The sequence below is a fragment of the Vulpes vulpes genome, chromosome 10, assembly GCF_048418805.1.
Source record: "Vulpes vulpes isolate BD-2025 chromosome 10, VulVul3, whole genome shotgun sequence".
In the NCBI taxonomy this organism is placed as follows: domain Eukaryota; kingdom Metazoa; phylum Chordata; class Mammalia; order Carnivora; family Canidae; genus Vulpes; species Vulpes vulpes.
Window position 1 is genome coordinate 50,257,878 of NC_132789.1, and position 26,319 is coordinate 50,284,196.

General features: G+C 51.7%; 1 protein-coding gene across 13 annotated transcripts in view; it reads left to right on the forward strand.

Moving 5' to 3' along the window:
- Positions 1-25,065, forward strand: part of LOC112914739 (BEN domain-containing protein 5) — a 1,350,915-nt gene extending 1,325,850 nt beyond the window's left edge. For 11 of the 13 annotated variants that reach the window (XM_072724033.1, XM_072724038.1, XM_025991874.2 and 8 more), the window contains 2 exons: positions 9,626-9,722; positions 16,028-17,397. In XM_072724033.1, the coding sequence (XP_072580134.1) occupies positions 9,626-9,722; positions 16,028-16,148 (218 nt within the window). In that variant the 3' untranslated portion in view covers positions 16,149-17,397. Of the gene's footprint in view, positions 1-9,625; positions 9,723-16,027; positions 17,398-24,882 lie in introns of those variants that run through there. The other 2 variants (XM_072724031.1, XM_072724035.1) reach the window with 2 other exon arrangements.
- The last annotated feature ends 1,254 nt before the right edge of the window (positions 25,066-26,319 follow it).

Below are 26,319 nucleotides of genomic sequence, written 5' to 3' on the forward strand. Positions count from 1 at the left end.
AATTATTACTTTTGCTTTCCAGCCTAAAGACTGGCCTGAGATTCTCAGCCGCTGAATAGCCCACCTTTCTGTTTGTAGTCGCTTCTAGGCCCATTTTAGCAGAGGAGGAGCCATTCTTCTCCTTACACAGTCATCCAGCCCAAATGTCTATAGTGCCTGGACTGGGAGCAGCTTAAGGCGGGACCATGCCTGTTGTGTTTAGCCCCCCAGTGTAGCCTATAAATCTATTACCTGGTTCAACACATAGGAGGTGCTTGATAAGCATCTGTTGAATGAATAACAAATAATGAATGACAACCTGCCCAGTGTGGTCTGAAGTTCAAAAATCCCCCAAGGCCATCTTGTCCAGACTCAGGCACATTATTCCTAAGGTCGGATCTGCATCCGTTCTAGCCCAGCCAGCTTCCAGCTTGATTTCTCTTCCAGATACCCAGTCAGAGTGATGGGTACTGCCGCATGCCTGAGAAGGCCTGCTCTGACCTGGGTGGCCAGAAACGGTAGCCTTTTCTCCTAGGATGGGGCAGAGAGAGAGAGTGAGGACCAGATCAGAACTAGAGACCATTTCAGCTCACCCTCTAGCCAATTTTACAGAGAAAACTGTAGGAAACCTGCAAGACCTTACCCCTGAAAATCCAGATAATTCTAAAAACAATTTCTTCATCTCTCACTCTCTCTCTCTGTGCGTTTCTCTGTCCCTCTTTTTCTCTCTCCCACTTTATCCTGTTTTTTGGTTCATTGTCTTTTTCTTGCTTCTGTGATAGGCCTAACGTGTGTTAAATGGCTCTGGAAACAAATCTGAATGTGACACACCCTTGTCCTTGAGGAGCTCGTGCTTTGTTGGAAACGACAGATTCATACATAGTAATAATAATAATAGAGAGTTACCACCTGCCTGCACTGTGCTAGGGGCTCAGGATCCATGATTTCTGATCCACACGAGAGTCCTTCGAGATAGGTAGCATTATCCGTCTCAGAGATGAGAAAACTGAGGCACAGAGATGTTAACGCAGCTTGCCCTAAACGTGTAGGAGCCAATATTAAAATCCATGCTTTAAAAAAAAAAAATCCATGCTTTTGGGACTCTAAACCCCACATCTAAACAGATGCAGGATGGGATGCAATGTCAGGGGACAGGCTTAGACTAGCTTATGCAAGGCCCTGAATGCCACATTTAAAAGTTTAGATCTTACCCTACAGGTGACAGGGAATTGGTGTAAGGTTTTAAGTCAGGGAGCGACAAGGTTAGCAATTATGAGAACATCGCTCTCAGTGCAAAGGGAGGGAAACTGAAGTCAAGAAGACCAATTAGGCTGAAGCAATAGTTCAGATAAGAGAGAGGATCTGAAGTAAGGGGATGGATGGTAGAGCGAGAGGAGGAAGGCCACGTCCACGACACGTTTAGGAGGCAAAATAAGCAGCATGCCGCCCTGTACGGGTATCTCCTGCCCCTGAGAGGCAGCAAATAATGTCAGTAAAAAAAGACTGGGGTTGGAAGTGTCTGGATCCAAATCCGGTGAATGCACCTGCTGCTGTGCAGAAGGCCCTGGGGGTCAGGTGGGGGAGGTGGGGGTTGAGCACCCTGCAAGGTGCCCAGCACCCAGCCAGAGCTGCATTGCCCACCCGTGGGCAGCACCTTCATCCCCCGCCCTTTGGCACCTGGAGGAGTTGTGGACGCACGCCGGAGGCTGGATAATGACCCCAAACACGTCTAGATCCTAACCCCTGGATCCCATCAGTGTCGCCTATGTGGAGATGAGGCCTCTGTAGATGGGATTGCCACGGCTCTTGAGGCAGGAGCTCAAGGGCTCTTGGGCTCCAGGGCTGGGCCCCACACGCAGCCTTCTAGGAGGGAGCCGGAGCACTGGGGGGTTCCCCCTCTTGATCTCAATTCAGGTCTAGATTGCAGGGTTGTGAGTTCCAGCCCTGCCCTGGGCTTGGAGCCTACACAGAAGCGGGGGGGGGGGGGGGGGGGGGGGGGGGGGGGGGGGAGCAGGGGAGGTTGGCCGCACACAGAAGGAGGGGGACGCAGTGTGGGGGGAGGCGGACCCCAGAGTGGCGGCGTCAGAAACCCAAGAAAGCGGGGAGAGGCCTCCACGGGGAGGGGGGCCCCTGACGCCCTGTCTGTGCCCCAGTGAGACAGACTTCAGGTTTCTGGGCCCAGACCTGCAGGACGATAGATGCATGTTGTTTTAAGCTCCCGAGATGGGGGGGCTCTGCAGCTGCAGATGAGCTGGGAGCCTGGGGACACGGCAGCCCCGGGGCCTGGGTGTGAGCCCACCTCCCCTCCTGGACTCCCACCTTCCACGTGGCATCTTGGTGCCAGGGGAGCCCTGCCTGTCCCCCTGTGTCCTGGCTCCGTCCCAGGCCTCCCGCTGTCACTGTCGCTGTCTCCCTGGGTCCCCGCGCCGTCTCCTGGACGCCTGCCTTGCTCTGCTTGTGTTGGTCTTTCTGTCCCACCTGTTGTTTCTCCTTCTGCCCCCGCCCCCCGTGGCTGCACTGCTCGCTCGTTCTCTCCCTCTGCTGTTGCCTCCTACTCTGTCTCTTGTCCTCGCTCCCTTTCCCTCCACTTTTCAGGGTCCAGTCGCTCTCAGCCCCCGAGATGATCTTCCTTCCTGATCTTTCTGTTGCATCCTGACGGTTCCTCTTCTGTCTTCCTGGCCCCTGGCATCTTTCCCTCTGGGTCTCCGGCCCTGCTGTCTCCCTGTGTCGTCCTCCGTCACGTCCTCCCTTGCGTCCTCCCTCCCTGTCACTCTCTCTGCCGTGATCTCCACAGCCCCCACACTGCACTTCAGAGATGGAGCCTGTGTGGCCCCGCACCTGTCCCACCACGGGGACGGCTGCAGGGGGCAGGGACAAGAGCTATTTCCCTGTTGCCTTGTTCTTCTGGCTTCACCTGGAGGCTCCCGACAGGTGCCCCTTAACGTTCCAGCGGCGCCGTCGTCTTTCCCCTTTTTTTTTTTTTAATTTTTATTTATTTATGATAGTCACACAGAGAGAGAGAGAGAGAGAGGCAGAGACACAGGCAGAGGGAGAAGCAGGCTCCACGCAGGGAGCCTGATGTGGGATTTGATCCCGGGTCTCCAGGATCACGCCCTAGGCCAAAGGCAGGCGCCAAACCGCTGCGCCACCCAGGGATCCCCGTCTTTCCCCTTTAATGATGATCCTCCGCTGCTGGCAGAGGCAGGAGTACGAGCACACAAAGACTTCCAGGCTGCGGTTTTGGAACAGGGAACAAGTGGGAGTTACATTTTCTTTTTTGGAAGCAGGATGAGAGCAGGGAAAGATCCCCATGAGGACCGGGGCTGCGTTTTCTCCCTGCGTCCCGGCTCCCAGAACGGCATCTGGCAGGTCAAAGACAATAAATAGACAAATGAACGAGTGAACGAATGAATGAGCGGGTGGGCTTCCATCCTTGATGTGCCGGTTCTTGAGGTGCCTCCCTGGACCAGTCCCTGGCAGGTTGACATCTGCGGTGGGGGATGGGGGGGTGAGGGGGATCCGAGCTGCCCGCAGCACAGGGCATGAGGAGAGAGGGAGGGAGACGTGGCACAGGATGGGGCTGGACTTGGCCTCAGGGCAGGCCGGGGCCTCTGGTGGTTCTGGAAGAGCCACCGGCAGGGAGCAGCGTGGAGCTGGCTGCAGGGACGGAGCAGGATGGAGAGGGCAGGGCTCAGGCCGCAGGAGGACGCGTGTGATGGGTGCCACCTGGGCCTGCTCAGGGAGGTGGGAGGACCCTCCCCGGGCAGCTGCCGCATGCCAACAAGGGGGTGCCTCCCGAGGTTAACTGTGAGCTCCAGTAGTGGGATTGGGCTGGACTCGGCGAGAGCCAACAGTGGCATGGCCGGACAGGGCTTGCGTCTCAGAGAAGGGGGATCCCCGTGGTGGGCACCCGCCGGCTCCTTCACCCCTGCAGGCACAGCTAACCCCCACCTTCCCCCCAGGCCTCCCAGGCCGCTCTACTTGGGCCGCAAGGCGCCCCTGACTCCGTCTTTATCCCTGCGCCTGAGCACTTAGCACTTTCACTTTCTGGCATCGGCAGGAACTTGCAGATGTGTTTGTTACATGGACGGTTTGTCTCCCAAACTCCAACAGAAGCTCCAGGACGACAGGGATCTTTAGGGGTCTCGTTTGCCGTGTATCCCAGGGGCCTCAAGCTACTTGGCGCATAGTAGGTTCTCAGGAAACATTCCTTGAACGAAACAATGGGAACGGGATTTTTCACGAGCTTATAGCCTTGAACACACAATGTTAATGCTGGAAAGGACGTGAGAGACTATACTTCTTTACCTACAGAGAAACTAGGCCCAGAGAAGGGAAATGGCCAAGGTCACACGGAAGCTACTGATTGAAACCAGGTTGGTCTCTGGAATCCCCACGTAGGTGCTCATTCAGCGCACCTCGGATCCCAGGAGGCAGGAGAACGGAGGGTCCCACAGTCACTGCCCCTCGCCGGGAGGCCTTGGACACTCAAAACTGGGTCTTCTCTGGGAGCAGGAGCAAGGGGTGGGGAGCTGGGCACAGTGGGATGCACCGGACAGTCGGCAGGGCCTGCAGCGTGACTACTCCCAAAGGGCTGGTTGTCCAGAAACCATCTCCATGACCTGATTCTTTCCCCGGTTCTGATTCAGGACCTAGACGCTTAGTGTCTCATCAGCATTGCCAGCTCATAGTGAACTCCTGGTCTGTCCCCTGAACCTGTGCCACCAGCCCCAGCTTCTGCACCGCCCCCATCGGGGCATTCCATCGGCCCAGCTGCCCAGGGTACAAGCATGGGAGCTGCCCTCACGCCTTCCTCCCCTCAGGCCCCACTGCCAAACTGCCAGTTCCTCCCCAAGGCGGATCTTCCCATCTCTGCCCCCTCCGTCCTGGTCCAGACCTCCCCCACCTGCCCCAGCCCCATCTCTCACCTGGACCACTGCAGGAGTCTCCTGGCCCATCTGCCTGCTTCAACTCTTGCTTCCTTATTTTTAGCACAGCAGTGACCTTTTAAAATTATAAATCAGACTGTCTCATTTTCCTGCTTAAAATTCTTCAGCTTGCCATTCACTCAGAAAACCCAGACTCCTTCAGGTGACCCAGAATAAGGCTTCATGTGATCTCGCCCTTGCCTGTCCCTCCACGCCACCCTCCTTCAGACCCTGTCTCCCACCCAAGGACCCTTCCCACTGCCCTTCCTTCTTCATAGATGCTGCGCTCTTTTGTCCACTCTCAGTTCACACGTCCCCTCCTCGGGGAAGCCGGCCCACACCCCCGATCAGAGGCCTTGTTGTGAAGCACCCCATCACCCTCTCTTCCAGACCCTGTGCATTGTCATCCTACACTAGTACAATCACAATTACATATTTATGTGGGTTTTTATTCCTTTGTTATCTATCTCCACTTCTAGACTTAAGAACCACTGTCTTGATTGTATTTTTTTTTTTTGTTTTATTTTGTCGTTGTTGTTGTTGTTTATTTACCACAGTAACCCTGAGCCTTCCAGAGGGCCGGAACATAGCAGATGATCAATAAATATATATTGAGTCGACAAATGATAGATACAACCATAGATACATCAAATATTTTTTATTGCCTGCAGAATACAGGTTTAAATTCCTTAATTGGGCATTCAAAGCTGATCTGTCTGCAGCCTCAGCTTTCACCCTACCCCGAGGTTGCCTGGGCTCACGGGGCCCCTCTCTGTCTTATTTATGGACCAGGGTCACGTGTCCTGGCTGTACTCCGGGCTTCCCTGACGCCAGCCTCTCCCTCCCCCTTGTGAGTGGTCCTTGGCCTTCCAGTCTTTGTTACATACCCACTTCCATGAAGCCTTTCACAATTCCCGCAGCTGGATTTCAATCTCCTACGTGTCCACAGAGTCTAGTGTTTGCACGTATGATCACACTCGATGGAGGAGAAACCGTAGGCACAGACGCTCTGGCTCCCAGGCCACCTCCATCACTTTCAGGCCACAGGATTCCAGGTCATTTGTGCACGTTTTCCTTTTTACAGTTTCCTTTTCTGCAAAGTATGTGTAGAGTTGTACTTGGACCTTGCAGGGCTGTGGTGGGGACTGGTGAGAGTAGCTACACCGCACGGTGCGTAGGGGAAGCTCTGGAGTGAGTTTTGTGAAGGTGACCACGCAGCAGGCTGCCTGGCGACGTGGTTACTCAGGACGCAGTGGTTTCCTGTCTACACTGTCAGCTGTACTTGTCTAATTTCTCTGTCTCTTCCCCCAGTCCTTGTCACTGTGCCTCCCACTATTCAGGGGGGAAGAGCCCAGTGAATGTTTCAATGAACGAATGGATGAGAGTGAACAGCACGTGCCCAAGCCCTCTTTACCTGTTAAAGGGTCCCAGGAAGTACCAGAGCTACCGACACTCACCCTTTACCTCAATGGCTCTGAGCAAAGGTGGCCAAGTCTGTCTGGGTCTCACACAATTCCAGCCAAGCTCCCCTGCTTCTCTGACTTGGGGGTCCTGACCCCCGCCCCCTGCTGTCTGTTCCTCCATCTGTGAGATCCAGAGCAGTGAGCCACATACGTCTGTGAGGAAATGACATTTCCAGCCTATAGGCCATTCGGAGACTGTTGGCGGCAGTGCAAAGCGGGGAGCTCTCACCACAGCCCTCTCTCATTGGAAGGGGTTCCAGCCGTTCATTGCCTTCTCTGCCTGCACCCCAAGTCCTTGTCCAAAGACACCTAGTTTAAGTGAAAATATTCAATCAGGCTCTCCCGTCTTGACTCAGACACCCTCACCCCGTAGCCAGTAGCCTGGGGCAAAGCTCTAGGGTTTGAGGAACCCCTGACACGGTCGGAGAGGGGAAGAGGGTGTCCCAGACAACCCCCACCTTTAAAACACCCTCTTTCAGCAGAGCCATCAGCACCTCACAGCCGGACGTTTTGCTGGAGCGGCCCGACTCGGCCCGACGACCAGGATTTCTGGAGGGTGGCTGCGGGCCCGGGAGGATAGACTCAGGCTCCCCACTCTTGCATTTGCTTTGTCAGCACCCCCGTGGCAGCCGGCACCTCGGCACGAGCCCAGGGACGGGGTTATGACCCACATTTCGCAGGTGCAGGCCCATGCCTTGTCGGGGCTGAAGCAGGGGCGGGCCTGCCCAGTGGGGCCAGCTTGGACCTGGCTGATGCCGCTGCCAGCAGCCTGTGGGCTGGCGGGACACTCCCGCCCCGTCGGGCCTCCGCGCAGCACGGTGGCCACAGGTTGCTCCACTGCTTGCGAGGCGGCCCCCAGCCCGGGAATGCCAGCAAGCAAGGGCCAAGTGACAACCCCTTGGCCCACCTGGCCTCCCAAGCCCCACGGTATCGTGACAACCACTGCGGCCGTCCTTGGCATTGCTGGAGAGTCACAAGCCCGCCCAGATCCAGAGCGAGGAGGCACAGACCACACGTCCCGGTGGAAGGAGGGTCGGGGTCAGATCATAGAATCCCATGTGAGGTGGAGATACTGGTGCCGACATTTTTGGAAAATGCAGCGTGCCAGACACAGAATGTGACAGGGCCAGGATCTGCATTAGAGAGATCTGATCCTAAAACTCCTGCTGGGCCCTTGTAGCCAGGACGCAGCGCGCCCTCCTTTCCTCTGTGGCCCTGCAGCTCTGGGCCCCACACACAGGGCGATTCGGCCCCCCCGGCCGACTGGGGCCCAGCTAGGTTAGAGCAGCAGACCAGGGCCTGCCGGTCACAAGCCATGCCGACGCCGGCTTGGGAACTTTTTAAAGAAGAGGACAGAGAAGGTCGGTCACATCCAGAGGAGGAAAGCAGGTGGCGGCCCCACAGCCCGGTGAGCCTGCGGCGCGTCGCACTGTCATAAACAACTTGTCTGGTGTTTTTCCTCCTCCCACCAGGCACTGGCCTGGGATGACTCAGCCCTTGACAGAAAAGGTGCCTTCGAGCTGGGAAACAGCCCAGGCTGGGGGACCATTCACTGCTCCCGAGTCAGACTTTCCCAAATTGGAGTCCTGGCTCGCCCGCTGCCGGTTAGACAGCCTCGGAGAAGCTCCTCGACCTCCCAGAGCACAAAGGGAGACTAACATGCCCTCCTCACTGGATTGTTTCAAATGTCTGTGGAAGCAAAGTACCAGTGTTGGGCCAGGAACATAGGAGATGCTTCGTGGATGCCAGTTTTCATGTCCTAGGCCATGTCCAACCCCAGCTCGGGGACTTCTTGAAGACTGCGGTGAAAACTCACCCGACCATTCCACAAACACTAGTCCAGCTCCATGCCCCTGGATGGAGAGGTGGCTGACGCATATCCAGTGACGTGACAGTTAAACTGAGGTGCCCGGAGACTGAGAAGTCAGCCCCATAAGACACGTGGAGGGAGGGAAAGTGGCCTGGAAAGACAGAAGGGTGTAGGAAAAGGCTGGAAAGCGAAAGAAGTTCAGTTGCTGGAGTGTGAAGGCCAAGGGGGGTGGAGGTGGGGGAGCATAAGCACAAAACTAAGAAAACAAGTAGGAGCCCAAACATGAAGGACCTGGTCAATCAAGTTCCAAAGTTTGAACTTTAAGGCAACTGGGAGCCCCTTGGGAATTGAACTCGGTTGGATGCAGTGGTTAGCTCTGCACTTTATAGCCTCCCTCTGATTACGTCGTAGGAAATGGAGTAGAGGCAGGGAAGCCTGTGGGGGGGAGGCCCATTAGGAGAGCATGATAGTAATCCAGGGGAAAGGAGATGCTGGCCTTCTCTAGCAGGACAGCAGGGGACTGGAGGGAGGTGGGCAAACTCTTAGAAGAGATAAGTGCTTTAAATGAAGTCAATTTAGAAGTCTCATGGTAGCTTGGGGCCAGACCACCAATCACAGCCCTGGGGAGAGCGGTACCGTAGAAGGCTTTGCTGAAGGGATATTACCTAATTGGAGAGTTGATGAGCAAAAAAATAGCCAAGGGAGGTGGGGAGGCACTTCAGGCAGAGGAAATAGCTCGTGTGACGGCCCAGAGATATAAACTATAATGCACAGAGCAGGTACTCTGAGTTGTTGAAGAGATGACTGGTCTACCAATTCATACTAGAATGGTAATGGTTGATACAGAATTGGCCCTGTTTCCTTCCCTAGAGAGTTTGTACTTTAACAGGTCATGAACTTTGCCCTCAGGATTCATTATTGGTAGATTTCAAGGTGGAACAAGGACACTGTTGAGGGTGAGAGGGTTTGGCCATTGCCCCCCGAGGTTACCAAAGTACATGACTGATCCCTAAAGGTCAAACAGAGCCTGGTCTACACACAACAAAGGGTCTCTTGCCCTTGGGTCTCACTTATCGGCCTCCACCCTGAGCCACCTGAAGCCAGACCGTGGAAGCTCAGTGATTCCCAAAGGGATGCAGTATATTCTAGAAGCTTCGAATGAACATAGCTTTGAGGTGAGAGCACCTAGACCCACATCCTGGCTCCTCTCCTTCCTGGTCCTGTGACCTTGGGCAAATTATTTAACCTCTTCACACCCCAATATGCTCATCTGTAAAATGAGGAAAAAGTAGTATCTAAAATTTTAGAAAAATCAGAAAAGGTCCTACAGAAAGCATAGAAGGCTGAGCGGCGTCCCTGCGTCTGTCACTGCTGTTATTATCACCAGCACTTTTCACTCTGTCCCAGTCGCCTTCCAAGTTGTTCCTTGACGCTCACACTTGCAGATATGAAGCTGGGAAGGAATGTGGCAAGAACGTTTTTGGATTATTATCGGCTGAACCCCCTGGTGGAGAAAGTGGCGATCCCGGTGCCGAGGCTGCGGTGAGTGACACAGCAGAGCTGTGCAGCTTGGGTCCTGCTTCTCTGGCTTTGCCTTCCGGGGCAGCTTCCCTCGGCTTCGTCTGGCCTCGGTTTCCCATCCAAGGGGAACCCCATCCTGTCCCAGACCGAAGAGCCCCACCGTGTGCTTTCTGACTACTAACACCGTGGCAGCATCAGACAGCGCCGGGTGGTCACATTCTGGGTCTAGCGTGGGAGTCCACGGGGGCGAGCAGTGCTGGGGACCGAGCACAGTCATTGTTCTAAGTTAGTCTGGGTGTCTCCATATGCTGCCTCAGCTGGTGGCTCATCCACCAGGATTCCTGTTTCATCTGGGCCCACGAGGCCTCCGATCCCTGTGTTTTCCCAGCTGTGATGCGGGGATGATGGCACCCACCTACAAAGTTACCGTGAGATGGGTGCTAAAGCACCCTGCACCCGGGTAGGCATGCACGCATCCCCTTGTGAACGTGATAGTCCCATTCCCTCAAGACGAGGGTTTGGGGCTGGGGGGGACACACCCCTAAGAGATCATGTCACCTCTTCTGCTGGAGTCAACGTTTTGGGCCGCCAAATAGAGTAGGTCAGGGATGCCCAGCCTTTCAGAGGGCTAGACCCAGCCCGGAGCACCGGGCATTCCCAGGCCTCTTGGAAGGAAGCCCAGTGAACATTTGCACAGGGACACCCAATGGCGTCTGAAATGTGCTGGCCCTGCCCTACCTGTGGGCCGCATGTCCTGCTCTCTAGTGATCCAGCCTCCCTAAAGGACACAATAATGTCCAGCTTACTCCTCGTGTCAGGCCAGTCTTCCCCCCAGACCTTGCCCCTCACCTTGCCTGTGTGCTTGGCTGCCCCAGGGCCTTTGCACTAATGCACCTGCCTCCATACCCTGTTACTAACAAAAACAATATTTTTTTAAGATTTTATTATTTATTCATGAGAGACACACACACACACACACAGAGAGAGAGAGAGAGAGAGAGAGAGAGAGGCAGAAACACACAGGCAGAGGGAGAAGCAGGCTCCATGCAGGGAGCCCGATGTGGGACTCGATCCCAGAACTCCAGGATCACGCCCTGAGCCTAAGGCAGATGCTCAACAGCTGAGCCACCCAGGCATCCCAACAAAAACAATATTAATCACTGTTATTAATTGAGCCAAGTACTTTTTGTACATGATCTTATTTATTCCTCATGGATAGTAGACTCCCCAGATCACAAATGAGGAAAAGGAAGCCCAGAAAAGTGAAGACAATGCCTGAGGTCAAAGAGATTTTGGCAGGGACAGGAATAAAAAGATTATTTTATTCCAAAACTAGACTGAGGTCCGACTAAGCTCCACCATGAGCAAGAAGCCTTGCTCACTATCGGCCGTGGGTTCAAACTCGGTCTCAGGCTCATGCTAACCGTGGGATCTCAGGCAGGTCTCCGGGCCTCTTGAAACCCTTCTCTACCTACCTATAAAGTGGATGTAATAACTGAAATCTCTACAGAAGGTTTTGAAGATTAAAGACAAGCATGGCATAGTGCCTGGCAGTCAGTAGGTGCTCAATAAATGTTTCCATGTCCTCTGGTTTCTGGGTTGCAATCCCAGATTTCCAGCCAGCTCGTCATCAGGGCCTGGGGCAAGTCCCTGCACTTCTCTGGTTGGGGTGGGTGATCTCTCGGAGCCACGTTCCCCTGCTGGGAGTCCCACGTCTCCACAGAGTCTACAAAACAGTGTACTCTGACTCATAAATGCTGTCTCAGGTTGTTCACCCATCACCCGGGGTCTTTGTACCCACCCTCATTCCTGGTGGATTAAAAACCCCTTCACGAGGATCATGTCCGGATCTCCTCTGTGCTCCCACAGGCCTAGACTACGTGCTTGCCTGCCTTCCTTCTGTCCTTCCTTCGGTCCCTCCTTCCCTCCTTCCTCCACTTAGGAAAACCAGCACTGAAGCCAGGCCCCTGGGGGGAGAGAGGGGCTGGAATGAGTAATGATTAGGGCCTGACCCTGCCTTTGAGGAGCTCACCTCTAGAGGAAAGTGCTCAGTTCATTCTTAGAAGTCATTCTTGATTGGCTGAAGCTTTTAAAAATTTAAAGCTTTAGAACACTCAGAAGAATTCTTAGAATCTCATTTACAAGTTAATTGGGAGATTGTCTCTTTCAGGTCCTTTGTCAGCCTGAATACAATTATCTTGATCCTTTAGACTTTTTCCTGGCTTGTTGCACCATCGGTGGAGGGGTGCCACACTCAGGGAGCCTAGCAATTGTGCAGCCCCCTCTTCCTGATAAGATGAGGAAGTCGAGGCCCAGGGAGCACCGGCACTGGCCACAGCCAGAGCCCAGGCCCCACGATCCCCAGCCTGCTTCTCTCTGGGTGACTTAGCAGAGTTCCTCCAGATGGGGAGGAGGCGGGAACCTGAGCCAGGGGGAGATGATGCGGGGAGCTGTCTCTCAGGGCCCTGGTGGCAACTGCTCCTGGGACCTCATGGCTCTAAGCTCCGGAGCCTCTGTAGAAAAGAGCTGGAGAGCTCATCTGTCAAAGTGCGCGGCCTTGAGGACCTGACGTACGCCCCCACCCTTAAATTAAGACAAACAAGCAAACTCCCTCTCCATGCCCACCCCTCTGTCTCACCAAACCACAAATATCACTTAGCTCTCAGTCGGTCAGCAACTCTTGAAAAATGAATTCCCAGGAGGCTACAAGGCTCCAATTGAGGTCTTGAATACGTCCCCTTTGTTTGTGTTATTTTCCCTCCAAGCATCAAATAACATAAGTGAAAGAGTAGGTCTGGTTTTAAAGGAAAATTACATGTTGTGACTCAAAATTAATCTTTGTTTTCTCTCATCTCTGTGGGTAATTATAACATGTCAGCCTCCACGCAGGTGCTGGCGGGAGCCTGTCGGGTGCCGGGCTGCCCTTCAGAGAGGGCCCCTGGGGAGGGCCAAGAGCATAGGCCCAGGGACGGGGCCCTGATGACCACAGCTGGGGCCCCGCACTTATCTGGACCACAGTGACGTAGCTGCAGGGCTGAAGTTCAAAAGGTCCCACCAAGGTAGAGGAAAATTAGGAAAAAGTGAACAGGCCAGGTGAGCCCCTGTGGGGAGAGCAGGAGCGTGGACGGTGGGCAGGTCTCTGAGTGTGAGGTGGGCTCAGGCCCAGCGACGGGCTGGGAGGGCAGCTCTGGGGCAGGGTTTAGGTGTGTGTGTAGGAGGATGGGAATGATCAGCTACTCAACACACTGGAGCCCACCGCGTGCCGGGCCATGCGCTGGGTGCTGGGGGACATGGAGAGCCCCTGCCCACCGGAAGCCCAGATTGCAGAGGAGAAAGAGGCATGTACACACGCAACGACGACCAACAATACCAACCAGTGTATGAAAGTGCTCAGCTGCATATCAGATTATTCTCTCTCTCTCTCTCTCTCTCTAAAACCTTCTGTGGCTCCCCATTACCTTCAGGGTAATGTTCCAGTTCCTCTTCTTGCTATTCAAAGCTCTGGTCTATGCGCTGCACCTCCTTTCCAGCCTCCCAGCAGACCCCTCCCCTATGAGCACCCTCTCCACCCCATCTGCTTTCTACCACCTGACACCTCATGCTTCAGAATGAACAGGTCAGCTATTTTCACGCCTCCATGTCTTTGTTCATCGCTTTTTGTCTTCCTGGAATGTTCTCCCATTTTGTCTCTAGATGATGAATTCCTACGTATTTTTCAAAGCCCGGTCTAAACATCACGCCTCTGCTTCACGGTCTGTGTTCTCCACTGGGGACAGAGCTCCTTCCCCTCTGCTGGAGTCCTGACTGCGTTTTGCACACACCTGTAGCACTGTATGTCCCGTAGAGTATTGTCCTGGCACGTCTGCACCTCTGGCTTCTCCACTAGACAGGTTGCTCCTTAAGGAGCTACCTTGGTTCACTCTGGATCTTTCGTGCATGATGCACAGCCCAGCAGGGGGTAAATCCTCACTAAGCACCAAATACGAATTATAGAATCGTAGAAATGAAGAAGCTCCTAAGGATTCTTGACTTCAACTCCTTCATGTTTTAGAGAAGTGAGACCCAACCAGAAATTCCCCTCCCACACCATCTGGCCAGCCAGCAGGAGTATCCCAAGGAGGCTTCAGGGAGGAAGTGGGGTTTGAACTTGTTTTTAACAGACCTGTACAACGTAGATGGATGAAATAGAAAAAAGAGGGGGGGTATTCCATGTTGGGGGTAGGTGGAAGGAAGGAAGCAGGGGCCTGAAGAGCCACAGCCCGAGGCATGACATGACCAGGATGCTTAGAGCAATGGAGACGTTAAGGACAAGACCAAAAGTTCCTTCCTATTCATCAGTCACTCCTCTAGCACCTACTCCATGCCAGGCCTGGCATCTCTTTGCTTGGGAATTATAGAGAAAAATCAAATGTGTTAAAGTCACATTCTCATGAGAAAAACTGATAGACAAAGAACTACCTAGAAAACTATTTATGGAAGGCAAGGTACAACGTACTGTGGAAGTCTTTAGGAGAGAGAAGCTTATTTCCTGGGCAGTCTGCTTCCCAAGTGAGCCTGGGAAGGTGGGGGAAGGCGTTGGAGGAAGAGCAGTAGGGGCCCAGACATACAGGATATTTGCCTTCCAGTGCCTTCTCTCTCTTCGCCTCCACCTTCGGTTACAGAGGCTCTTTGCCGGTCAATCCACACTCCACCACCCCAACCACTGCACACCTTCTCCCATGCCACCGTCTACCTCGGGCCGCCCCACCTGGGCTTGTACCTAGGCTTGCCTCTCTAGGGGAAGTACACCCACCTTTACCCCGCGAACAGACTCCTCTTATTTCCTATGCTCCCTTTGGGGGGCACACCCACTCAATGACATATGAATGGCACCCTGTAATTTGCAATGTTCACCTCCAGCCCCCACTTACCAGAGCCTGTGAGGCGGGAAGGGCATCGGCTCCTGTGTGCTCTCGGCTGTCTCTGGGTCCTGAGGTCTAGACGTATCTCACCCATGCTAGATGGCCTTGCTCTGTGTCTCAAGAGGGTGGAATTTCAGGTAGTGAGGCCTCCGGGGGAGGGAGATATGTTAAGGCAAGGTGTCCCTTTTGTGTGCTGCCACCTGTTACATTTTTTACCTCATTCATGACTCATTGACAACAAAGGAAAATGGGTATCCAAGGTCAGAGCACAATGGGCTACAAGACATTGCTTCTCCAGTCCTAATTCAAAGAGCCCAAGAGAGATTCCATATTTCTGCTGTCACTTTCTTACTCTGTAACTCTTTATCATTTTGCATAGTTAGTTTGTGTAACTGTGTCCTCTACTAAACCATAAGCAGCCTGAGGACAGCGTCAATGTCTGACTCATGTTCATCACGTCCAGAGACCACGGCACCATTCTTAACATCTAGCACCACACCTTTATAAGTTACAGCAGGCGAGGGAAGACACTAAGTGCATTGACTCATATTATTTCATTTAACCTCCCAACATCCCTGTAAGACTGGAATATTTTATCTCCATTTTACAAATAAATCCCAGAAAAGTTAAGTAACTTTCCCAAGATCACACCTCCCCCAGCCAACCTGGGAATTGCTCTAAAGCCTACTCTTTCCCCTAAAAACAAATCCTAGTCCAACACATGAGTGGATGACACATTAGCTATCAGTCAACAACATAACAAACAAGGCCCCATATGAAGGAAAACGCAAAAATGGATAACACCTGGCCCCTGTTCACCAAGATCCCATAGTCTAGTGTGTGAGCCAAACAGACAGGGCAATTACTGAAAAGTAGTGTTAAGGGTGTGGCATTGGGTGATGGGTACCCTGACTCAGAGAGGGGCCAGATGTATCTCTGCCTTCCAAGATCACCCAAGCTCGTAGCGGAGACAGACCCGCTGTGAAATGCCAGAGTTAGGCTATTCTGAGGAATATAAGGATGCCTCTGGAGCCCATGATGATTATGAAGAGGCTGGGGTCCCAGGCTCCCCCAGGATATGGATCTTCTGTGCGTCCTTCCCCATCCCATTGTGATTGGGATAGGGTAGGTTAGAATCAAGGTGGAAATGTGGGAGAGTTGGAGCCGTAGTCAGTCAGGTCTTCTCCAGCACCAGCATGATGCAGAGTATCCATCCATCCATCTAGCAGTCATTCACTGAGCCATGATGCCTGCTTTGAACCAGGCCCTGGGCTGGGATCCTGGGCCACGGAGAAGAGGAAGACAAGGCCACTGCTCCTGGGATGTCACAGTTCAGTGGGGGAGATAGACACGCCAGAAATGATTTCAATCCGGTGTGTATATGTGCTGTCTTTCTTCTCTCTTTCTGTTATCTCCCTTTTGCAGGAAAGAAAAGCCCCCTCCCTACAAGTACCCATTCCTGCGGGGCCCAGCCAGCAACCACCCCAACGGCAAAGGGGACAAGAAGAGCTCAGTGAACCACACAGACCCTTCAAACTCTTTTTAAGGACATGGAGCCCGGGGAGGTCTTGTGGAGGCACGAGCATGCATTTTCCACGGGGGCATGAAATTATTCACCCTTCTCTCTAGTTTCCAAGATACAAGGTGTGGGATACGGACTAGGCTGGTGAAAGGGAAAGAAAAAATGAGAAATTTCATCATCAGGTTTCCCTTTTACCAATGGAAAATCAATTGTGGGGCTTCAGCTTAAAGGGTCAGGAACAAGATAGGAGGCTCAAACCAAGCAAGTACAGAGGCTATTTTCACAACACAGAGAATCCTCACAGGACTAGGAAAAGCTACACATCCCTTTTGAGAGGTTTGACACATCTCAGGTCAGTGCTTTTGAAGCCTTTTCGAGTTATGTTGCTACCACTGGTGGTTACCTCTTAGACTAGGTGATGGTTGTTTACGGTTTTAGAAATGCACTGTCTATACCTGCTGATCCAACACAGTGACACATACGACCCAAAGACAAATGTACTGTTGGGAACAATAGGACAGAATTTTTGAAATCACAGTGGTCTGGGGTCACTATGGTCACTGTCACTGTGTCTATGGGCAGTGTGTATTTCCCAATGGCCTGGGTTGTTTCATCGAAACTCTAGCTCCAAAGACAACAAGCATTGGTCACTCATGGTTCAGATCTCCCGATCCTGGTGTCAGGGACCAAACCTGGCCACTGAAGAGGTAGGTATGGATACTCTGGAGTGAGGGAAGGCTGGCTGCCAGGTGAAGGAAATGCAGAAGGTAGGAGAGTGCCCCTCCCCCCAACCGAGGCAGGGGGCTGATAAAACTGCAGCAGTAGCAATTCCCAAGGCAGGGAGCGGAAGCTAAATATTGTGCATTTTTCTAAAGAGTAACGTGCCTTTGTGTGATGAATGGGTCCCGAGGAGGGTGCTCCTTTCCTGTCTGTGAAGCGGCAGGTTGAATCACTGCGACAGCCTGCTAATTAAAATGACCTCCCGGAAATGAGGATGCAGAGATGGGAGATGGGGAGAGGAAGGGAGGCTCAGGGGAGAGAGGGCCTTTAGCACAAAGCTCCAGTTAAGCATTCTTTGGCTTTGGGGTGGAGATTTTTGAAGTTTGTTGCAAAAATTGAGAGCAAAGCTTACTCTCCCTTTGTTTATTGGTTTTCCGAAATGATAACAAAGAACCCTGTGTTCGCTGGCTACAAATGTTGTGTTGTATATACAGCTTCTCCTCTGGGTTCTTGTTGCCCAGAGGAACACAAATAAAGTGGTTTATGCATCGCTTCTGTTCCTCCGAACATTCTTGGCACCCTTCCCCTTAGGTCTTCCACTCCCCCGGGAACCACCCAGCCAACCCAAATTTGGTGTGACTCGCACTTTGCTGTCAGGGCCTCTGTCATCAGGGATAAGAAAGGACAGTCCAGATTTGACTTTCCAGCAGCTCCTGTGGCAGAGTTCCGGGGTGTTTAGCTGAGTGCAACCAGGTCAACGTGAGCCAAGAGCGTGGCAGGTCTTCCAGAAATGATAGCATCTCTTGAGACAGCATCAACAGAGGCAGACTGCGTAAAACAGGCACAGTGACAGCCCAGCTCTATTTGCCCCGGTCAGACCAGTCCCATAAGGTTGTGACCATATTTAGGCCCCACTCTGTAAAAACTGCATTGATGAATTGGATTGCAGGCCTTACAAGCCCCGTTATGCTACCAGTTTGTTTTATTTTATTATTTATTTATTTATTTATTTATTTATTTATTTATTTATTTATTTATTTATTTTGGTACCAGTTTAAAACCAAGAAGTTGAAGCCTGGCCACTCAGGCTTCTAACTCTCCATTCAGACCCCAGCTCTGTCTTTTAATATCCGTGTGATCTTCCTGGTAAGACCGTGATAGTGATACCTGCCTCGTTAGGGTCGTTATGTAGGTGTAACAGACTTAGGTCTGGGAGATGTCAGCAAGGGGACCTGGTAAATGTGAACTGTGTTATTTGGGATGTTACCAACATGGGGAGGTGTCTGCCAATCATTTCCCATTGGAAATGGATGAGGAGACAAGATGTTTATCCCTGAGATGAAAAATAAGACAGAGCAGGGATAGGAACGTGAGATCACAATCTCTAAAAAGTGGAGAGAACATCTTGGACGTTCTTTTCGTCCAAAAGAAACAAACCTGTTTGGTGTTGCCAAAGGTAAGAACCAAATCCAGGGAAGTAGTCTCAATAAGACAGATTTCAGCTCAAAAAAAAAAAACAAAACAACAAAAAAAACAAGGAAAACTTGCTAGTGAATAGAGTTGCCCGCCATGGGGTGGGCTTCCTGGGGAGACAGTGAGCTCCCCATCACCAGATGTATGCAAACATCCAGAATGAACACCTGTCATGGAGAAAACAGAAGGGGTACCTTCTCTAGGGGGATGCTGGGTGCTCTGTGGCATCACCTCCTGGTCTCTAACTCTGGAGAGAAATGGCATGAGGCAGGCGGTTGCATTCCTGGTGTCAGAGGATGGAGTTTATAGTATAAAACGTATCATTTAATGCTAAACAAAAGACATTAAACGTCTCTGAATTACAGCATATGGACCCTGCTAACATTTAGAATTCTTAAGAGGGAAAACTGCACAGCTATAAGGTAGACTGCAGGATGTGTTTGCAATAGGACCACCTGCTCCTTTCTATTGCTGGAACAGAGAAAAAAGGCTACCCGAGAGCCCAGGGGTGCCAGTGGACCTCCCTGTGGCCGTGGCCTGCTCAGAACCCCCTAACTTTCTTGGACCAGGCGGTACCTGTGGTCTCTAATTAGGAAGGCTTTCAGCAAGGAGATGGGAGGCAGCAGCAATCTGGCAGGTGAACCAGCCGGAAGCTACTAGCCCGCCCAGCCCCAGGAGTGGGCCCTCTAGCCTCTGCGCTTGCCTGCCCACCTTCACCTCTGCACAGAGCCGCAGTGGGGAGCACAGGCTGCCAACCCAGTGTTCTGAGGACAGTGTGATAATGCTGCCAAGAGGAAGAGTGGTGGGGCGAGACATGTTGGGCTTCTACCCGGCTCTCACACACAGCTCCATCTCTGCCTCTTTCGTTCTCCACTGGTCCGGAAGCTCAGAGACAGGCCAAAAGGTCTATTCACCCGTAAACACTATGGTGGGCAAACCAGAGGCCACCCGGATTCTTTGTGCAGAAGCCCACAGCAGAGGGGAGCTCGGGTGGCTCAGTCGGTTGAGCATCTGACTCTTGATTTTTTTTTAAGATATTATTTATTTATTCATGAAAGACAGAGAGAGAGAGAGGCAGAGACACAGGCAGAGGGAGAAGCAGGCTCCATGCAGGGAGCCCAAAGTGGGACTCGATCCCCAGTCTCCAAGATCAGGCCTGCTTTGTCAGGCCCTGGGCTGAAGGCGGCGCTAACCCACTGAGCCACCCAGGCTGCCCTGACTCTTGATTTTGGCTCAGGTCATGGTCTCAGGGTCATGAGATCGAGCCCTGCATTGGGTTCTGTTCTGGGCTTGCCTGCTTAAGATTCTCTCTCTCACTATCCCCCACCCTTACCCCACCCCACCCCCAAAAAACCCCACCGCAGAGGCTGAGTCACCTGCCTCTGATGACTATGCCTGAATCAGCAGAGGGGACCTTTAGCTGAGAGCTTTCCTTGTGATTCAGTGACACACCGAGACCTACCTAAGAGGATCCTGGCTCAGAGCAGTGCCACCCATGGAAGTCTAGAGTGATTAACATTTGTTGAGGCTCCATTCATTCATCTGCCAAGGGTTCCCTGGGCATTGCTGTGTGCCAGACATCATGCTAGATACCTCTGCATCTATTGCCTTGATATCCCCAACCATCCCTTGAAGTACCATTTTCTACTTTGCCCAGGTGACAACATTGAGATCCTAAGAGTAAAATCCTTTGTTTGCATTCATCCTGCTAGTGAGAATCTGGATCCAAACCCAGCTCCCTATCCACTGGTCTATACTGGGCACTCTCCATTGGCCTCTGGGGAAAACCAGGTCAAAACAGGAGAACAGATATAAGCAGAATAACAAGTAGCCAGTGGCATCACCTAGAGGTGGTGGGGAAGGGGGAAAGAGGCAGGGAGCACGTAAGTTTCCAGGTTGGGCATCCGGGTAAGGATTTCAGGACTTTTTAGCACCTGTTGCTAAGACCCTGTCTTCCTCCTGTCTCTCGCTCCCACACATCTGTCTGGATTCCTGCCAGGCACTCCAGCAGGGTAGGATTTGGGCAAGTGGTTCATTTATCACTTGACATGCAGAAGCTTCTCTATCTCTCAGAGCTCCTGGAAACTCGGCAAAGTAGTCATTGCAGGACCCATCTTGGGACCCTCTGGGTTACTGACCCCATGCAGATAATCTAGTGCAGGTGCTGTTATTCCTCCCTCCTTCTGGAGCGTGTGAGCTGAGCCTACAGTGTCCCCAGTTCTTCCTCTGAGTCTTGCCTCCTGAGCATCCGAAGGGCACCAAGAGATGCTTTCCCTCCCCAACAGGGGGGAGGTTGGAACATAATAAGAACAGCCTGGGTTTAAGGAGTCAGACAAACTGAAATGTGGATCCCAGCTCTCCCATCAACTAGCTGCATGGCTTCAGGTAAAGAATTTAACCTCTATAAGCCTTGGGATTCTCATCTGTAAAATGGGAATGATAACCTACCTTGGAGGCCCCACTCTCTGTGGAGACATGGAGGAGATAGATTTACTTAATCTCTAGTCCTCTCCTAAAGGCCAAATTCTTTTTTGGAGCTCAAGGCAGTTAGATCATTTTTCTTATAACAATAAGAACAACTATTGTTGCTGCTACTACCACCATCACCCAACTGCTACTACTACCACCACTACTACTGCTACTACCACACCATCTACTGCCACCACCACCACCCAGTACCACCACTACCACCACCAATCACCACCACCATCACCGCCACTGCCACCATGACCGCCACCGCCATCACCGCCGCCATCGCCACCACCACCACCACCACCACCTCCACCACCACCATCACCATCACCACCACCACCACCACCACCACCACCACCACCACTAGCATCACCATTGCCACCGCCACCACCGCCACCACCACCACCACCAGCATCACCATTGCCACCGCCACCACTGCCACCACTGCTGCCATCACCACCATCACCACCATCGCCACCACCACCATCGCCACCACCACCACCACCACCACCACCACCACCACCGCCACCACCATCGCCACCACCACCACCACCACCACCTCCACCACCGCCACCACCACCACTGCCACCATCACCACCACCTCCACCACCGCCACCACCACCACTGCCACCATTGCCACCACCACCACTGCCACCATCACCACCATCACCACCATCGCCACCACCACCACTGCTACTTCTGCCACTGCCAATCTACTGCTAGTGCTGCTGCTGCTCTGCCGTCACTGTGTCTACTTAGGCCCCAGCCCTGCACCTGCTGCTTTGTCTTCTGTGGTCTCACATAATCCTCACAACAACCCTCCGAAGTGGAAGTTATTCCCCAAGAAGGAGACAGAAGCTTAGGAGGGAAAGCAATCTGGCCACAGCCACATAGCTCATAACCAGGGAGCCTGGCTGGCACCAGATGCCAGGGCTTGCATTCTTTCCATTGTCCCTCTACCTTTTTGTGTGCGTCGTAAAGCTGACATGAGAGTAAATATTGAATTATATAAAATACCGGTTTATAAAATCCCCTGGCAGCCCACTGGTTCGTTTTCGTTCCTGTTATGGCCTCTTTTTTCTCATTCCTCTGAGCCTGGCTCTAGCATTCTCTGCAGCCAGATGTCCCTGCACATCCTCCAGGCTGGAGTCTCTTCCTTTGAAACAACTGCCTGTCTTAACAGGCAGAGCTGGAGCTACCCTCTGACTTGTAACAGCAGGAGAGACATTTTGCCAAGAGGTCAGGCTGGGCTGGTCCAGAGGAGGCCTCGCCCCTCTGTTAACACACCCCTCACCCTATTCCTGCATTTAAAAGTAGATGCTGCTCACCAGCTACCAGTTTTCCTGCTAAATATCCCAAAGACTTCCTCTACCCCCCACCCCAACCCACTTCCCACCCCCGGGATTCAAATTGTGAAGTCAGAAGGATTTAGAGACGAAGCCATTGGAAACTGCTGCCAGCTCAGATGCTGCCTGGCTGTGTGACATTACCCGAATCTCTTGCCCTGTCTTGAGTCATCCCAGAACTTCTACTGGTTTCAGTTTCACACTCTGATATGGGAGCACAGTCCCTTAACCAACCTACTCTTGAGTATTATAAGGATGTGGAGAGGATCAATGGGAAAGTATAGTATTTTGAAAAAAATATTTCCCAGTAGTCTCTCCCCTTCTTCTGAGGAGAGAACACTCATAAAGGTTACTACTTGGTCCTTGCCTTGCCTTGGACCTGGATCGTCCTGTCATTCATTCATCCAACAAAATTTATTAAACATCTTATGTTTGCCAGTCACTTCCCATTCCTCTCTGCTGCCCTGCTTCCTACCTTTAAGACCCCTTCCTCCAGGAAGTTGTCCCTGATCTTCCAGCCCTTGTAGACAACTCTCCCCCTGAGACGATAGTTCTAGAGAACTACTGTCTAAACATCTCATTTGGCATAGCAGCTTCGTATTTCACTTTTGTGTGTGTGTGCATCAGCTCTATCTTCCCAGCTCAACTTGGCATTGCTCTTAGGGGCTGACTCATTGCTCAAGTCCCAGGGCCCCGCATGAGGCCAGGCAGAGAGTAACCCTTCAGGGACAGTTTGCAGTATTGCTGCTGCTGAGAATGGAGGATCCCTTATAGCAGAACATTTCTATAAGGCTGTGCCCTCCCTCCCCTGCTTCCCCCTCCAGAAGTTCATAAATAAGGGCCACCACCCCCAACACTTCTGGGCAACGTGGAGCAAACCCAGCTTGCAGGCCCATGTAAGAGACTATCAGACTTTAAAGCTAAAAGGATATTTCCCATCCATGGGAAAGAGAAAAAGAAAGGAGAGAGATGGGAGGAGACTGGGAGAGGTGAAAGAGAGAAGTTGGTTATGTAGGATTTGACTGCGTGTGCGTGTGCATGTACTAGCACATTTGCACCGTGTGTGCCTTTTATGAGTAACTTTTTCATATCAGGGTGTGAAAACACTTGATTCTTCATAGTTGTGAATGTTTGTGTGTGTGCTTTACTGATTATAAGTGACATATCATTGCAGATTCTAAGCACGTTTGTACATCGACTTCTACTCAGAGGCCCTGGGTTAAGTTTCTGTTTGAAATTCTATCTAATGTCTCAACATCCCATTCATATTAATGGGTCATTCCCTCTGCCCAGCCTCCCTGGGATTGTGCTCAACAGAGTATCAAGGCTACCTCTCCTTCCCAACCCCAGTGAAGGCTGGTGCAGATCCCAGCCAGGCCTGAGGTGGGAAGCTTGCAAGAGCCCGTTTCCGGACGGTCAGCAGGTGAGCTCAGGTGTAGGTCTCTTTTCTGTATCTCAGCCTCGGTGTTCCTGTTTTTCTCTTTCTCCTTCTTCAGGCCAGCCTCGACTAAAGATAAAACAAAACAACCCTGGTGTGATGTGATGTGATGAAGGGAGAGGCTGCTTCCTTAAGCCCCCAGCACCTTTCCAAATTGCTCCCTAAGAGCTGAACGTCATGGCTCCAGGATGCTCATTTCTGTTTGGTTTTAGAAGCACTTGCTAAGGCTCTGCTCTAAGCCGAGCTGAATACTAGACAGCAGTCGGAATGAAGGGTACACAGCTGTGAAGTAAATCCTTCATTGCTCTGGCCCACAGAGCAGCTCCAGGGGCTGGGCACTTTGACTTTGTGGAAGTGCAAAAACACAGGATGGGGATTTTTCAACATTAAGCCTTGTTCATCATGCATGCCTAAATTCATCCTTTAGTAAGTTTAACATTTGTTCATTCATTCATTCATTCATTCACCCTTAGGCTGGCCAAGTGATTTGTTAGAAAGAGTGTCAACCCAGAAGCCTGGACTCAAGCCCAAGTCAGCTGCTGTCATCTTCTCCCCTCTGAGCCTCAATCTTATGCACAGAATGGAATTGAATAATGATTGCTCTTTTCTAGTATGAACGTATTCACAGGAATACTTTCAGGAACATCAGGATTAATGGCTGCAGTGGGGAGGACACATGAATATCCTCTGCATCCTTTCATTCTGCAACTATACAATACAGGAGGGAAAGAAGGCAAGGGACAGGGACTTGGAAATGATCCATTTGATAGAGCCAGAACTAGAAGCAATAACATCTAATCCCAGTCCACTAGCATTTACATAACTTTAGAAAAGTCACTCACCCTCTCTCTAAGCCTTGGTTTGCCCGTCTATAAAATAATCCTGTTGAGGAAGGTGATCCCTGAGGAGCTTTGCCATTTGGGGGTTCTAGGAACTCCCCCTCCGATCCAGCTGCCTACCCTGAAAGATAGTCTCATAGTGACCTTGAAAAGCACATCAGGGGATGCCTGGGTGGCTCAGCGGTTGAGCATCTGCCTTTGGCCCAGGGTGTGATCCTGGAGCCCCAGGATCGAGTCCCACATTGGGCTCCCTGCATGGAGCCTGCTTCTCCCTCTGCCTATGTCTCTGCCTCTCTGTGTCTCTCATGAATAAATGAATAAAATCTTTAAAAAAAAGAAAAGAAAAAGAAAAGCCCGTCAGGTTGCTAGACCCTAATGCTATAGGCAGCACGTCTACAGAGTATACTTTGGTACTTGGTTCAGTGGTGTGGTGGTGATGCCGGCCTCCCAAAGATTCTCTCTGTCCTCAGACCTGATGCCGAACCAGATACATCTGGAGAGATGAGACCAGAGGGTCACCCAGCGAGCCTTGCGTATAGAAGATGCAGTGCTGCGGACCTAATTAACATCACTGTGTAATGGACCCCGTGGAGCATGCTTGAGCTGCCAGAGTAAATAAAGCAGTGCTTTATCTTAAGCCATGTTTAACAGTGAGTAACAGATAGATTTGTGCATTATTTACTACACTACACTACACAGACCCCCCATGGTTGCCCTAGACCCCATGAAAAGGCACACTCTGCTTTCAAGGGTGTGCTTTATAAATTGTTTCCCAAGCAGCTAGAGAATTGGGACACTGACTGGGTGTTGTAATAGACTTGTGTGGAGCGGGGGCATAAGACTCTATGGTGTCTGGAAGTTCCAGCTGAGATCAGCAGAGCCACCATGTGACCTCTGTGAGCTTCGGTTTCTCACTTATAGGGTTAATTAATGCCTGGATCACAGGAGGTTTATGAAGCATAAATAGCATGATGTGAACAAAGTCCTTAGCAAGGGGAAGTGTCCCTTCTTGGGCAGCTATTATTATTAGCCATATTCACATTATTCTTATGCTATTTCTAAGATAGTCAAGTGACCATCCTGGAACACACTCTTGGAGGCTAAGATTCCTCACTGTAAATGGATGATAACGTAACAGGGTCATTATCAATAGCAACTGGTCATTTGTCCACCTCCAACAGTGTCTTCCTCCTCCCTCATTGTAATATCATCATTCATTCATTCACTGATTCATTTATAGACCTTTAGTTTGGGTTCTTCCAAAAGCAGAGACTGGGACAAGCAACTAAGAGCAAATAGTTTAGTTGCTAGGTGATACCTGGAAGCAGAAGTAAGGAATAGGCAAAAGTGAGACAGAACAGGGGACAAAACCCAGTAAAAGGTGTGTTAATAAGCTCATTACCACTGAGGGAAAAGGGGACTCAGTCCTTCTAGGGTGTCCCTCAGAAATGGTAGAAAATCACTCCCGAGTTGTCTCCCCCAAGGACAGGAAGACAATTGAGGGTTGCATTCCTGGGTGTAAATTTCCCTTCATTTCCTGGTCGCTCCTCAGCAAGGCTGACCTGAGGCAATCAAGGTCCACTTGATCAAAGATACTGGCCGAGTATGTGGAACTGTCCACCCTGGCCGCACTGAAATCAGGTAGGCTGAGGAGATGTGGGACAAGCAGCACAAGCATCTGCTACACCTGGGCACAGGAGAGCCGAGGGAGGCACGAGAGCCTTATCTTTGCTATCTCATGGCTAGACAGCTCCGTAGGAACAATGTCTGAGTTAATTCTGCATCCCAAGTTTCTAACACAGTGCCCACACAGAGTTGTACACCCGGTGATTATTTGCTGAGTAGCAAGATGGAAGGATATATGGATGGTTGGATGGACATATGGATGGTGGATCAGTTTTCTCCTT